Consider the following 15,400-nt stretch of genomic DNA (forward strand, 5'->3'; position numbering starts at 1 on the left):
GCTTCCTTTGAAGGGCTCAACCCATGAGAATAACATAGGATGAGTAGTGTTTGCAGCAGTAAAAGAGAGGCTCCCCTTAATATTAAGATCTGTGTCATTTCCTCCCTGGTTTTCCCCACGCTAGAACATATTTCTCTCTTCTACAAAAAGTGATCTGGGCTAAACCACATTCTACATCAGAGGGTGCTAAGCTAACCAGCTCATCCATACCTTTGGCATCTGCTGAGTTATTTTGGCCAGGTTTTGTCCTTTCTTTCCAATAATGAAACGATGAAGCCAAGAGGGGGCAGAGACCGAGGAGACGGTGAAACTGTTGGCCTGAGAGACAGAAAAACAGAGAAGCTGTTTGATGGACAGACTGGAAGAGGTCTTCACAAAAATTCAGTGCCAAATTCCCATGCTGCACCCTCAGTATTGACTTCTAAGCTGCATCTCCAACAGGTCAACAGAGACCACCCCCCTACACCAGTCAGTGCTCACGGATGTATCTCTAGGGACTTTCAAAGAAGGCCTAGCCCATCTTGTCAGTACCTTTGCATAGACTTCAGTCAATGCTTGCCCAAGCTTTTCAGGCTCGCCTCGCAGTATCACCGTCTCCGAGCTACTGTCAGTGGGTGGGATCTCGACAGAGACTCCAGTTTTCTCCAAGATCTCCTGCAGGGAATTCCCCTTGGGGCCGATGACATACTTGTGCTGGGACTTCTTCACCTCCACTGCAATGGTAGTAGTCTTCTTTTTCTGTAGGGGCAGAGGCACTGGGGCATCAATCACAAGGGGGCAGGGAAGGACAAGAGCGAAAGGAAGAGGCACAAGATGCAGTGAAACTCTGCACCCAGGAAAGAGCAAAGTAAAGGTGAGCACAGTGGTTCTGCGTACCCTAGCACCCTTTGGGCCCCTGCCCACAGAAAGCTTTGTGCTCAAAAGTTCACAGGTGATGTACAGAAACTAGTATCCTGTGTCAAGCTCCACGGGACACTACATGGAAGAGACCACGTGCACACAACCTCTCCTGCCCAACGGGGCTTGACATCCCGTAGTCCCCCAGGCAGTGCTGTAATGAAACACCATGTAGGCTATGAGGCTGTAAGCTGATTATCTCTGTTGAAATCCAGCCTGGTACAAATACAGACCTAACCACGAGGAAAAACTGCCCAACAACCCACAACAAGGATATTCACAGCAATGGGGGCTGTGGAAAATAAACTGGAGTGAAATTCACTCTTCAGCAACTTCTACTTTTGTAGCAACTTTGATACTGTCAGCTGGCCACCACTGTAGACACTTCCTTCCTTAGTAGCACCTGCGTGAACAAGAGCCAAGGGAGCTCTTTGTGGTCTGCTAATTCCCATGACACAGAAAAGCAAGAAATCGGTCACCTCCCTGGTAGTATCGCCCCAAGTCCCACTCTGCCAAATGAGGAAATGGTAAGGTCCAGGGTGAGGTACTGCAAGGGCTGCTGAGCCAGAGCTGACATCAGGAGGATGCAGAGGGATGCACAAAAGTACAACAAGAAGGAAAGAGGGACTACAAGCAGCTGGGGGGAAGACGGGAAGCTTTATGGGCCACCCATACCTTCTCCTCATAGATCTTCTTAACACGAGCCACAGCTTGGGCTAGCTGCTCCTTTTCTCCTGTGAAGACTATCTCTGTCTTGTTGACGCTGGGTGGAGGAATGTTGATGCGCGTCCCTGTGTCCTGCATGAGCTCGCTCACCAGCTTGTTGTAAGGGCCAGCAATAAAGGGGTGGTACACTTTCTCCACGTCCAGCCGCTCCACAGCACGCTTATCCTGCAAAAGCCCAGAACAGACCGCGGTGGGAACTGCCCTCCATATTACAGTCTCTGCCAGACACAGCTAAGTTCCCACTGCTTGACACTCTGGCCCAAGCACCCTTTTCAGTTTGCAGGCTTGTAGATCTCCATCCCTTTCAATCTACAAATACTGTTGTTGCTGATGACGATATACGGTATTCACCTCTGTAATCTCCTGCCTTACCTCAGCTGGCATCTAATATGGTTCACTTTGAATGTGAAACACGCTTATCTGACTTCAGACATGGACAAAATGGAGAACCACAAGTTGTAGAAGCTGGCCACGGTGCTTGTACAGCCAGTGGCACAGTATACATCTCCATTCAGACTAATGTATTAGCCACTGACTGTGGCCATGGAGGCTACAAACATCTAATATACCATGGAGAAGCAAAATGGCTGTCCAGCTAATGCCATGAGGGAGATCACAGTACTGAAGTACCTGCTCAGCAGATATAAGCAGGATCTCGTGTCGGGCCTTCTCAATCCCTTCTTTAGTGCCGGTGATCTTGATCTGGTTGCTGGGGTCATCTGGGCGGGGGATCTGGATTTTGGTTGCAGTTTTGAGCTCCAGGTCCTGCAGCTTCTCGCCATTCTTTCCAATGACAAAACGATGGTGTTCCTTGGGGATGGCAACTGTTGCTGAAGCCTGCAACACCAAGAACCAAGCATCTGTGAGAACCCTTGCCTGCATGGCAGATCCACAGGAACAGAGCCAGAGAAAGCAAGTTAGCAGTACCACTGAGGAGCAAACACAACGCCTTCCCAGCACATTGTCTGAGGACTGACACTGTACCAGAACAGTTGATCTACAGTGCCTGTAGATCAGGAGTCTAAAACTCACCCTTCCTTCAAAACCCTTCCGTTAGCCCAGGACTGGTACTCTGAATTAGCAAAAGCCTTTCGGCACATACAAGGAGGTGCCTATTCTCCTGGAGAGAGGTACTGGAGCAGTACCAGACACAACTGAGATGATGGCTCATGGGTGGAGTTTATCCGAACTCTGACATCTGCTGCCAAGACTACAGAGAACAAGACACGGTCTGACTCCTAGGAAACAGAAATTCAACACCAGAAACCTATTCCAGCAGGCAGACAGCTAGGAGATGCTTACTGCTACTAAGTACTGCTCCTGGGACTGCTTCTAGAAGGCCTCTCTTGGAAAAGGGGTCCCAAGAGCTTCTCTCGATATAGCGGTAAAGGGATGGTTTGAAACAGGGATCCCTGATTTCTTCCCTTCTTGCTGAGTTTTTACTGACCTGGTAGCTTATGATTGCTACCATGCTCCTGATGCCTGTGAGTATGTAACTACTAACAGTAATCAGACACTTAAAATTCAAGCTACAATGGGAAAAATAAAAATAAGCAAAAGATCACTCGGTGTGACTCTTCAACTCTGTGTCCCTGTACTGAAGGCAGGCAAGCCCAGAGGAAGTTGGGAAGACAGACACACCTTCCAGACCTGGGGCCAGGGCAGCAGGAGGTATATTTGAGGACAGTGGGTCACGAATCTGCGGCAGTACGACCTGAACTATTTTTTCAGATACACATTATGCAGGGTTTGTCCCTTTCCCTTCCCTCTGGCAGGGTATGACACATGGGCGGAACATCACTAAGCAGACATGGTATTAACTACTGCATTAACTACTTTTGACATTACACTTTAAAACCTGGCTGTGTTATATCCTAACAAGAACTACCATCTTGATTATGAACTCAAGAATCTGAAGGTAAGAAATCAAAACCTATAGGACTGAAAGGAGAAACAACAGGGCTCTGGCTCCTTACCAGTGTGGCTTGAGTTACACAATCCTGAGGCTTTCAACTTTTGGCAGAACTTCCTCTTCTCTACTTTTCTTTCTCCCATCCCTCCACGCTCTCCTCTGAGGGACTTCAGAGAAAGCACAGTCCCATTCTCACACACTACTACCTTTGTGCGAGGGACCTGCACCCCCTCCGGCACCAGCACCTCAGCACAAAGTCACTGTTTGCAATTCAAGTGTTCAGAGATTGCAGACTCCACCCTTCATGCAACACCATGGCCTGTAATTAGTTTTGAACCCTATTTTAAGCCTCATTTCCATTCCAAGTTGCCAATTGTGTGCTTTGAAAATATATGGCAACGCTGAATTAGTCATCTAATAACACCTCTTTGGCTTATAAGCACACACACACGAGGGTCTCAAAGCATTTGTGAGTCTTGGGGAAGAGCAAAGATGAAGTGAGAAACAGTTCAATGCCCTCACCTGAGTCTGCAGCCGAGCGACAATCTCCTTCCGAGCCTTCATGACTGCTTCCAGCTTGCCAGAGACCATGATCGAAAGGCCCTGGTCCTTTGCGAGAGACAGCTCCAGGTGAGCTCCTGTCTTCTGCATGATGTCAAGGCAGATCTTGGCCTGCTCGCCTTCTCCGAACTGATTCATGTCCTTGTATTTCCTCTCCTCCAGTGGCACATGAAACACCTGCTCAGCCGCAGGACAGATAAAAGAAAGACACAGCAAGCAGTCAGTATGCTTGTGATTGACAGAGCCTCCCTCTTATTGCCATACAGGACTTTATTGGCATATTAAGTTCCCAGGTGTGTGCAACCCATCAGCCTTTTCCAGGGGTGACACTAGCTGTGACCAGAGAAAGCGCGGGGGCATTGCAGCAGGCAGTCTGTCCCACACTGGGTGTCTTCCCAAAGTACGTGCTACAGGGGGAATACTTTAATGGATTAGTGCTCACTACTTGAATTCTGCAATTCCCCCTTCAGGCCTGTTCCAGTTATTTGTGGAACAGGGATGCAGAGCTTTTTCTGGACGTTTTTCCAACATCCGCCTCCCTCCAGAGCAGTCCTAGCTCTCAGCTGCAGCCCTCCTCATGCCCCAGGGTAAAGTACAACAAAGAGGTTGTCAATCTGACACTTGAAGGATTTCATACTCCAGGGAAAGCTTCACTTCACCTGCTTTTTGGAAGGGGGAAAAGGAGGGAGATAAGACACCCACTCCCACCAACCTGAGTGATGACAGAAGCCTTTATTGGTCGGATTTTGCTCCAGGGCCCAGCAGGTTCCTGGGCAGCTTCCAAACATGGTGCTTTCTCAGGGAGCGGAGGGAAGGCTTCCTTGTAGGTTGGAGGATCATTCTCTTCTTCGGAGTTTAAAGCTGTAACTGGGGTGAAGCAAACAGGGTAAATGAGATGCTCTCCCCGCAGAAATGGCCCTATTCATAGGCACTGCGATTGTATTTAGGCACCGCTAACAAGGGAGAGCTAATGACTTGTGCACTATTAATCCTATTACAGCTATGCTTGCGGAGCAGCCAAGTCTGGAGCACAACTGACCACAGTACAGACTGCAGTAGATGCCACGAACAACCACCCTTGTCTGAGCTGGCACTAGAGATGCAGGAAGTGAGCGTGCAAGTGAATGGTGGCAGCAAACAGCACGTTACTGTCAAATTTGTCAAGAGGAGCTTAACTAGGGGAGAAGAGGCTGAGCAGAAAGAAGTGAAAGGAACAGAGCAAGGCTGCAGGTCAGAAGGGGATAAGACAAGCATACACCCAGGAGGAAGGCAGAGAGAAATGCTATAGGTAGAAAAGAGTTCAGGGAAAGTCTGTACCGACTCAGTTGTGCACTGGGCTGTGCCAAGCAGGCCAGCTTGCAGCTGGAGGATGGGTGCCGAAACCCATCAGTGAGTCAGCCAATACAGTTACACTGACTTTCCCCAGCACCTGGCTGAGCAAAGGAAGGAAATGACAGCCCAGCACACCGATCCCATGAGGCTCTCTTGTAGCCCAACGCCCCACTCCTGCACATGCCCCGTCCCACGGCTGACCGCATTGCTAGCCAGGGGTCTATGAAGAACTGAGGCTTGCCTCCTCCTGGCCCTGCACTGTGCAGCATCGCCACTGGGCTGCTGGTGCTGGAAAGCCAGTTTGGCAGGCCACCAATCTAGGAATGGAGAATGCAACGTCTGTGCACTTGTGGGGAACCAGACATGTGGAGCGAGCTTGGGTAACAGCAAGGAACCTTGCCTGTGCAGTCTGTGTTTAGAGGCACATCACAGGAACTCAACTGTTTTCTCACCTTTCACCTGCTGCTGAGCCAGGCCGCTGCGGTGTTCAGCGAAGCTCTCCTGGGTCAAAACTGCCACGGAGCTCATTGTCGACTTCCCACCCACACACAATCCGGGTATGCCACTAGAAGAGACAGAGGTGGCGACGCCATTACCAACACCATTCAAGATGCACAAAAGTCACTCCAGGAAGACAAAGTATGTGTTACTGAGCACTTTTCCAGTCACCCTCTTGAAAAGCACCTAGAGTGCCAGTTGGCTGCCCAGTTCTCTTGCTGAACCAGACAGGAACTCAGGGGGATATTTCCTCACAGCACAGAGGTCACCAAAACCACAGCTCCCCATCAAGAAGGCAGAGGATGTGCAATCTAAGGTTGCTGGAAAGGGGGACACCAGAAGTTGTTAAAGCATAGTCTAATTAATCTATCAATTATTAATGGTGTGAAATTTTTAAACGAGTATCCAAAGGTCTGGACAGTCAGTCCAAGATCATTGTGTAACCCTGGAGAGAAAACAAAAATGGCCCAGGATGCTGCTTCTTCCTGAAAAAGACTTATTTAGGTGCCTGAACTCCCGCTGACTTAGGGATACACTCGGAAAGCCACTCTGATAGCCACTCTGATAAGCAAGCTCAGCAACAGAAAGATTTTTGGCTCTTCCAAAATAAGAACTTACCAGCTAAATGGTCAGTAGCCAGAGAGTCCGTCCTGTAAACTGCCCGTTTGTCAGCCTGCCAGCTTTTGCTTTATAGAAAAAAAAAAAAAAAGATTTGTATGTGACTGCTCCAAGAAAACAGGAAAATGCGACACCCCTGTTACTGTAAATTTCAAAGGAACACTGCCTGTACTGTGTTTCAAACTTGCACCCTATCCAAAATGTTCTCATACTGAGTCACATCTCGCCATGCTTTACCTGTCATGTTTTCCTAGAGCTGCAGGCAACACCACTATCTACTTAAACCTCACAGTAGGAAGCCTGGAGTAGCTACTCTTTCATCGCATTGGCTACAAGAGCAGCCATCCAGTATCAGGGAAAAATATAGTCAATTAATAACAGATGTGCAAGAGAGACATACAATTTCAGGGTTGCAAGCAAGAGCATCAACATCTAGTCAGAGGAGACTAACAACCTGAAAACCTGCCAACAACACTGCCATCAGTCAGAAGTTAGGAATGTAGTTTAGTGGAGCTTGCGTGAATCAACACAGACATCCTCACAAACTAAGGCAAACACTCAGGGCTATCCATACAGCTGCTGGTCGGTTCACCTCTTCATTTTTTATTGTAATAAGATCAGGTACCAGGCACTGAACTCTGTCTCTAGGCCTAAGTCTGCAAGTTGGAAGAACAAAACCCACGCTGGTTTACGTGAACTATTTTAAATGCATACATAAGATGGAACCAGGCAAAAAAAATACACTGTTGGTGGGAGCTTTACATCTCCTGTATCTGGATCTGCACATTTACTGAAAATGCCTTTAGGAACAGAAGTGACAACGTACAAGCTGGTACAGTACACACTCTGCCAGATGCAGAACAACTCCCCACACCTGGAGTCCGCCCCAGCGGTTACATGAGCTCTTGCAGGGCTTGCACTCTCCTAAAATCCAGTGCCTCGGACTGCTCATGGGACAAGAGGCCCCTCTCACCCTGCCCTGTGCTCAGCCCTTCTTCTGAACAGCAAACTCAGACACTTCCAGTAAACCGACAGCGGCCATTTCTGACCTCCCGACATGCCAGAAAAGGCTCCCAAAACCACAGCGTCGCTGATGTGGTGTCCTACTTCACGCTTGCGTTGTGACATAGTAAAGGAAGGCGACAACGGCAGAAGGAAAGGAGGGAAGAACAAGGAGAGCAGTAACAGGCCTGATCCACACCTCAGTGAAGGCCGGGGTGTTTTCCCCTACTTCAACACACGTCTTACCAGGCACAAGGCAACACCACCTGCGCTAACAAAGAAATAGAACCAACGTTGCAATTAATCCTGTAACGATCTGCTACTGTGAGGTGGCAGCTCCCAGGACAGCCAGCCGGCCATGCTGTTTGAAGCACAGCTGCTGCAGCGTGCAGAGGCATTTGCTGGTGTACACAAAAGGGTGGTTAGTAATCTGATCTCAGAGAAATACCTGAGTTCTCCTCGCTGTCCATGGTTACGCCATGGTGTAACACGTGGCTACACGTCCGTGGTACACAACTGCGTGGCTCAAGCTGCCGCAGAAGCAAGGAAAGTGCGTGAGTGGCACGGCACCTGTCCCAGACTGTCTGGGCAAGGCCTGCAGGCTCAGCCGTCGGCTCCTCCAGCCCATGGGTCACTATCAAAGGTGCCACCACCTCATGGCAAGCCGCAGGCAGGACCGAGAAGCACCCTAGACACCACAAGCAGCTGCCAAGGTCTGGCTAGAGCCTTGCCATGGATGTGCCTTTAACCCTCATTTCTCAGGAGAGCACCACCTAGCTCATCTCGTACGGGCTCTGCTCCTGAGAGGAGTGTAAAGATGAACAGTCAATGAACGACACCCAATATAGCACCTGCCTGCAAGCCACGACCTCAAGGCACAGCTGCTGGTTTCACTGTGTCCATACCAGCTGCGGAGACCTTCCCTGCAGCCTCCACCTCAGAGAACAGCTAGACATTCAAAGAGGAATCTAAGGGCAGCATTTATCCACACGAATTTCTGCTTCGTCACCCATGCAGCAAGCTAAGAACAAATGCTCTTCGTCTCCAGTAACCCCAAACATCTGGAATATTGTAGGCCTCAGGGATTCATCTCCGGCCAAAATCAGAGGCGGCCATCAGAATGGTATTTTAAACATAACATCAAAACCAGCAGCTCAGGCATCGCATTTGGAGCCTACACCTCCTCGACTTCCCACTTTAGGTTTTGAAACTAAGGTTACAGCTACGTCATGCTAGCGTGTGGCTGACTGGGTCAACAGGTTTTAAACTGCCTAGTTTGTACACCCTCTGTAGCACTGGCTTTGTGCGCCAAAAAAGTTTCAGAAGTCTAGAGCGCACTTAAAATAAAGAGAACGAAATAATCCTAAAAATAACCTCCGGCAAGGGCCAGACCTAACCACACGGGAAACATTTGTATGAAGAGAAACAAAAGCAAAGACGTGAATTACACTGCCAGTACAATCGGTATTTGTGGACAGAAACATCAGTTACGTGTTATTTAAAACTGTATTTAATAAAAATATCAGCATTTTGTTAATCAAGGTAACTAACACCAGATGCAGCAAGGACTGCACAGAGGAACTGGGCTGGGGCTGGCTGTGGCACCACGATCTTCCATCAGATGTTGACGCGGGGCAGGGGATCTCCTGGTAGGTGGGTGGTCATACATGAAAATACCTGCTTTCTGAAAAGCGACCGGCTCTCCAAGAACTGAAGGCCCAGGCCCCTTGATTTTGGGGAGACAGCGCAGGTGGACAGCTGCTGCGTGGCAGGATGGAGTCTTGCCCTTCGCACCTATTCCTGAAGCATTACATCTGAGAGCGCAACACAACTGGTGTGTTCGACACAGCCAGACTTAGAGCGGACCTATGCCCTCTTCCCCCAACGCCATGACAGCCGCCTTCCCACTCTCGCTTCCTGCCCTCAGACAGGAGGTTCTGCGCCACCCAGCCAGGGAGAACCTGCACCAGCCCGTGTCCCCCTGGCCAGCCCCGAGCGCGGCAGGCCCCGGCGGTGCTTCGCACCGGGGCTGGGGAAGGGACTCCACGGCCGCGCACCCAGAGGGGCAGCCGGCCTCGGGGAGCGCCTCCCGCGCGGGGCAGGCTGCGCCCGGAGCCCGCCCGGGCCTGTACCGCTACCGCACCTCAGGCAGCGCCCGCCTTCCCCGGGACAACGGCACGGGCAACGGGCACGCCGCCGGGGCCGGGCGGAGAGGCCCCCCTCCGCTTCCCCCCGCGGTACCCGGCCGCGGCGAGGCGGGGGAGCCGCCGGGCCCCGCGGACCAGGCCAGGCCGGGGCGGGCGGCGCCGCCAGCGCCACCTCAGCACTGCCGACACCGGAGGCGGGGCGGCGCGGCGGGGCGGGGCGGCGCCCTTAAAGGGCCCGGCCGGGCCCCGCTGTCACCCGCGCGGGGCCGAGCTGGGGGGGGGATGGGGGGTGCACCCCAACGCGCCGACCGTACGGGACCGGGAGCGCGGCGGGCGCCGCGGGGTGGGGGCAGTAGAAGCGGCAGCCCCAGCCCAGTCCCCCGGGCTGCAGGTCGGGGGCGGCCGCATCACGCAAGCGGGGGAAAGGTGCTCCCGCGGGGGGGTGGCGGTGGTGGTGTGACAGCCCCCCGAGCACGGCTCCGCGGCTGCCGGAAAGCTGCCGCTGGCGGCAGAGAGGCGGGCGCTGGGCTGGCGGGGGGGGGGGGGGGGGCACGGCCTGCCCCGAGCCCGGCGTTAGCACCTTCCCACCGCCCGCTCGGCCCCGCCGGTGGCCCAGAGAGCGGGACCGGGGCACTCTAGTCACGACAGGAGCGGAGCCGCTCGGCCCTCGCGACCCGGGGGAAGGCTGCCCGCCGCCGGCGCTCCGCGGGCTGATCCGGCGCAGGACGAACGCCCGCCGTCGACCGTTTTGGCTCGTAGCAGGCTCAAACCCCTCCGACCGCCGCGGACGACGTGGAGCCGCCCCGACCCCCGCCGCTACCCGTCTCCTTCTGGCGAGAGGGTCCACGCCGCGCCCCGGCCCGGGCCGCCCCCCTCCCCACGCACCCGCGTGGCCCAGCGTCCCCATCAACCCGGTCCCGGGACGGCGCTGCACGCCGGCGCTACCCGACAGCTGCTGCCGGCCGGCACAGCCATGTCGGCATCGGCCGAGGCCGCGCCGCCGGACCCCCGCCCCCCCCCGCCGGACTTTGCCCGGCCCGGCCAGCGAGAAGTTGGCCCGGAGTTTCCCGGTGGCGCCGACACGTCGCTACCCAGGCGGAGGAAGCGAGGCCGCGCCGGACCGGGCCGCCCCCCCACCACCAGCCTCCACGTCGGCGCCGCGGCCGCGGGCGGAGGGGCCGCCCCCCATCCCCGTGACTCACTCCGGCCGGTGCCCGCTCGCCCGCCCTGCTGGAGAACCGGAGCGCTCCTGGGAGAGCGGCGCAGCGCCCGCCCCGGCGCCTATATAGGCCGGGCCGCTGCCAATCCCGGGCCCGCACGTCAGCGGGACATGCCCCTTCCCGGCGGGGCCGGCCCGCCACGCGTGCCCCGGGCCGCCCCGCCGCGGCGGAGCGGAGCAGCAGCCCGGCCCGGCAGCCTGCGGCTCTGGCGGCAGCCCCGCTCCCGCCGCCCGGCCCAGCCGGCTTCACGGCGAGGGAGGAGAGCCGCGGGTGGCTTTCACCCACCGCCGGCTCGGCGCCCCGGACTGACACCCGCGGGAAAGCCCCCGGCCGCCTTCCCTTAAACAACGGATTGAGGTGCAGAAAGGGCCTCCCAGCCGTGGGCTGGAGGTCCGGGGGACGCGAGGGCCAGAGCTGCTGCAGAACCGAGCCTGCCCGGCCGGCTGTCCCGGGCCCCTGTGCAGTGCCGGGACTCGGTTCAGCTCCCCAGAGCTGAGAATTACCGGCTTCGTTTGGCTGAGGCCGGTTTCGCACAGGGTTAGTGAGCTGGAGCAGCTCGCGAAGGCTCTGATCAATCTTAAAACCACGGCTGGCACCGGAGAGCTGCAAACACCCGGGGCCTCTGCCCTGTCCCACCAGTGGAAAGGGACACCAGGGCTCCAGCCCCAAGGCCAGCTCTTCCTCCTCCTCCTGCATGGCCTGCATCCAAGCAGCAGCTACTCCATGCTGAGGGTACAGACAGGAGAAGGGACAAGGTAAGTGCAGGATTAAAAAAACCCAAAAAAACCCACAAAACCACCAACAAAAAACCCTCCAACCACAAACAAAACACCAATACCCACCCCCTCATCCCCCCCAGAAAAGCCCCTCTCCTTATTCCCATCTCTAATTTGGAAACGGGGAAGAGCAAGGGAGAGGAAAGGCAAGCCAGCAAGCACAACACCCTCCTTTCCTGCAGAGAGGATGTTTATTAAAGTTTGTGCAATATAGATGTTTTTAATTATTACCCCTGCACCCTCAGGGAACTGAGGAAAAAGTCACATCAGTGTAAAAATACATGGAATTTGAACTGATTTTTGCATTAGCTCAGTCTCTGCCCGTTTTCCTACAAGAGGATTAATTTTCCTCATCATTCGTAACTTGTGTTTAGCGACTGGTTTTCTCATTCACACCCTGCTCTCTCCCAGACCCTGGCAAACTAAATGCAAGAACCTGCTTTGTAGAGCTCTGACTGCAGAAATGCAAGGTCTTTGGAATAACTGCTTTTGATTACAAGCAGTAATTTTTAGATAGATATATTCATGTGATGTATTTATGGAAACATAGATGGTATTTAGCCTTAAGTAAAATTATGATTACTTATTATTATTGACCAAGAGTAGATTTCTCCCATTTTCCTCTTTCAATCCTGTGGCTGGGAGGACATCATTAAAGCACTTGAACTTTTTGACACAAACAATTTATCACTGTAAATAAAAATACACTTGTGGGTGAAATCAGGAAGTACGTTAAAGGGAGAACAGTCGTCAGGAGTTGACACCCTGCCCAGGCACCATGACGATCCATCTCCCCCCCGCCCCAGCCTCTCCTCAAAAAGTCTGTCCGTCTCTGCGAGGATGCAGGGATACCGCTCCAAGCACGGGGCTGCCGCACAGAAAGGCAGCAACCACTGCTGCCACGTCATATATGCTCCAAGAGCTGGCTCAGGCTCCTCTGACAAAAAACGTCCAGGCGGCAGATGCCAGCAGCACCCCATAAGACACGTGAGCAGGCTGGTGCCTACTGAGAAAGAGGTGGCTCATGCAAAAGCAGAGCTCCAGGGACCTGGGTAAACCACAGCACCTCCAAACTTTGGACACTTCTGCTTCCAGGCAGCAGCTGGGAGCGTGGGGGGGTTGTAACTTGGGACTTGGAGCCTAGCACTCTGAACCTCGCTCGATGTGCACGATGCTTTTCTGGTGCTTTCACTCCCTCCTGTTTACCTCCCCAGCACAAACCAAGCAGCCTCCTTTCAAAGTTTCCACTTTGCTGTGTCCAATTAACTCTGACACAGGTAATTACTGCGATCTCCTGTGCCTGGGAACCATAGAGGCATCACAACCCCCAGACTAGAGCATCTTACTGAAACACCAACATCCTTCTCCCTCAACTCCATCTCATTACCTGGTTCAGCAGGGGCCCTCTGCGGGGACGTGCCGCCTGCACCTATGGGACAGCCCTGGGTCCCGCTCCTGCTCTACGTAGTGCAGCTGCAGCCCTGGGGTTGCTAGGACATTATGGATTTCTGGCTTTTATCACAGCTTCCTCTCTGGGACTGTTTAAGAGGGAATCTTCCCCGTGTATTTCTGTAGCTCCTCCTTTATTTGCAGCTGGAAGTGGTGGGAGGGAAGCCTGCCAGGCCCAGAAGTTACTGGAAGGCCTAGCGCATCTCACTGCGTGCTACCCTCAAATAATGGTTTCTGCTGAAGGAAACCTGTCAGAGGCTGTTCTCCTTAGAGGAACATCTTCCATGGGGGAAGAGGGTGTGGGGAGAAGGAAGAGCTCACCTTTCCTCCCACATTCAGTAAGTCCTGCACATGGACAAGAGCACATTTAGAGGATGCTAGAAGGCCTATTTCAATCTGCTGCTCCTCCTGTCAGCACAACATTGACCATCTGCATCCCATCCCGTCCCTCTTTAATGAGGCAGAGAGGTGCCTGCAGGGGCTGCTTGGTGCCTGCTCTGTCTACTTGCCCACAAGTGCAATCTCACACTAAAAAAAAAAAAAATAAAAATGCTTGTCACAGAGATGTGTGTAAAATGCCTCCTCTAGAAGCCAGGTGTAGGAATTTTTGGTAGCTGAAGGGAAAAGAGACAGAAGGAGGTACTCAACTCCTTGACAAACACTAACCTGCCCGTCTCCCTCTAGCATCCCATATTTTGGCAGCATTACGACAGACCTTGGTTTCATGACTTGCAAGAACAACTGCAAAGGAAGCTTCCCCAAAAGGGCATCGATGCGCGATAGAATGAGTGAAGGCTTGGGCAATATACAGCTTTCACGGCTTATCAAATTGGCAGCTCATATCACCAGTCTGAGGGAAGACACAGAAATGGGACCAGCAAAAATATGAAACGCACACAGAGATAAAACTAACATTGAACAGGTTTGGGGTTTGTTTTTTTAGGAAAAATGTTCACCAGTGTGAAAGCACAGGTTGAGGAGTTAAGAAGCTTTCCATAATCATACTACCCCAGGACTCTTGGGGAAGAGAGAGGAAACTTTCAGCTCCGTAACCACTGGAGCAAAAACCACAAAAAGGTTGGTCCTTCCTGGCACATTCACCCTCAGCTGAGCTAGGATTTTGCAAAGGATTTCTTCTAGCCTGTTCTTATTTTCTGTTGTTATAAGAGATCTCTATTTTTCCTGCCAGAAACTCTAAGCCTTATTTGGAAAGCAACCCAAGTATGCTCCAAAGTGTGTGCTGTGACTTTATTTCCTATTAAATATAACTCCAGATTTCTAAAACTGTACAAATAAGCACCCTTTTTGTACTCTGGGTGCTTATCCCACACACTGAAGTCAGAGAACGCCACAAAAGATATGCCCCTGAAAGCATCTCGGCACATCCCTCACCAGGGGTATGAAGAGAAAAGGGGTTGGGGATACTTTGGCTCAAACTACAAAAAGAAGTGGAAGAGGATTCAGGACGCAGGGCACTTGTAAGCCAGAGAGTACTTGGGTTCTCAACCAAAGCAAGATATGCCTCTCAGCTCTAAAGCTATCACTATGGCTTGCCATGGGATCTTCCAATAGAATGTGTTTATTTCTACAGGAAAACCCCTATGAAATTGAAATTAAGGGTCAAATTATATAGATCCTTCTGCTAAGGAAACAGAAAAGTTTCATCATAAAAAACGATTGAACGTGAGTCCACGTAGCTTACGTCTCAGTGACTCTGAGACCAGATTTTCTTTATTTGCCATGAGGAAGGAAACTTCCAGGGACATGCAAGTCAGGTACCTCTCTTCCCCATTCACACATCAGTACTAGGAAGAAATGATTCTGTAGGCTAAATTCTGCCCCTCGGCTGTACTTAATGCAAGGCCTCCATCTTCAGAGGCTCACTGCAGACACCCAAGAAGAGAACTGCTGGTAGAAAGAGGGAAAAAAATCTACCCAAGCCTATACACTAATCCCAACTCCAACCAGTCACGCTGTGAAGGAGAGAGGGAGGCGGAAGGAAGATGAGCAACTGCATGTGTTTGTCTCACACAAGACCCAGGTGGTACAAATAAGGGGTCCCAAGGGAGCACAACCCCACTTGCCTTTCTCCTGGTAAACCTACGTTGTTTATCGAGGGCAAGTCTCTTGCACAAGCAGAAGAGCTGACCAGACATAGAAGGAAGGTGACTAACCGCAGCAGGCCCCTCAGCCAAAATGGTTGTTTAAAAGACGTATTTATTTCCTGGGCAGCCTGACAATAAAATTATGCAACTGTTAGCT

The 15,400-nt window shown here is 52.5% G+C and overlaps 1 protein-coding gene across 2 annotated transcripts in view; it reads right to left on the minus strand.

Annotated features, from left to right (window-relative positions):
- The window catches only part of HDLBP (high density lipoprotein binding protein), a 38,660-nt gene that overhangs the window by 12,982 nt on the left and 10,278 nt on the right, over positions 1-15,400 (minus strand). Inside the window, exons 1-9 of one of the 2 annotated variants that reach the window (XM_075760623.1) lie at positions 10,896-11,029; positions 6,545-6,612; positions 5,881-5,993; positions 4,809-4,963; positions 4,058-4,273; positions 2,254-2,460; positions 1,573-1,788; positions 532-738; positions 211-318 (exon numbers count right to left, since the gene is read on the minus strand). In XM_075760623.1, the coding sequence (XP_075616738.1) occupies positions 211-318; positions 532-738; positions 1,573-1,788; positions 2,254-2,460; positions 4,058-4,273; positions 4,809-4,963; positions 5,881-5,956 (1,185 nt within the window). In that variant the 5' untranslated portion in view covers positions 5,957-5,993; positions 6,545-6,612; positions 10,896-11,029. Of the gene's footprint in view, positions 1-210; positions 319-531; positions 739-1,572; positions 1,789-2,253; positions 2,461-4,057; positions 4,274-4,808; positions 4,964-5,880; positions 5,994-6,544; positions 6,613-10,895; positions 11,030-15,400 lie in introns of those variants that run through there. The other variant, XM_075760624.1, reaches the window with a different exon arrangement.

The sequence above is a fragment of the Balearica regulorum genome, chromosome 9, assembly GCF_011004875.1.
Source record: "Balearica regulorum gibbericeps isolate bBalReg1 chromosome 9, bBalReg1.pri, whole genome shotgun sequence".
NCBI lineage: Eukaryota > Metazoa > Chordata > Aves > Gruiformes > Gruidae > Balearica > Balearica regulorum.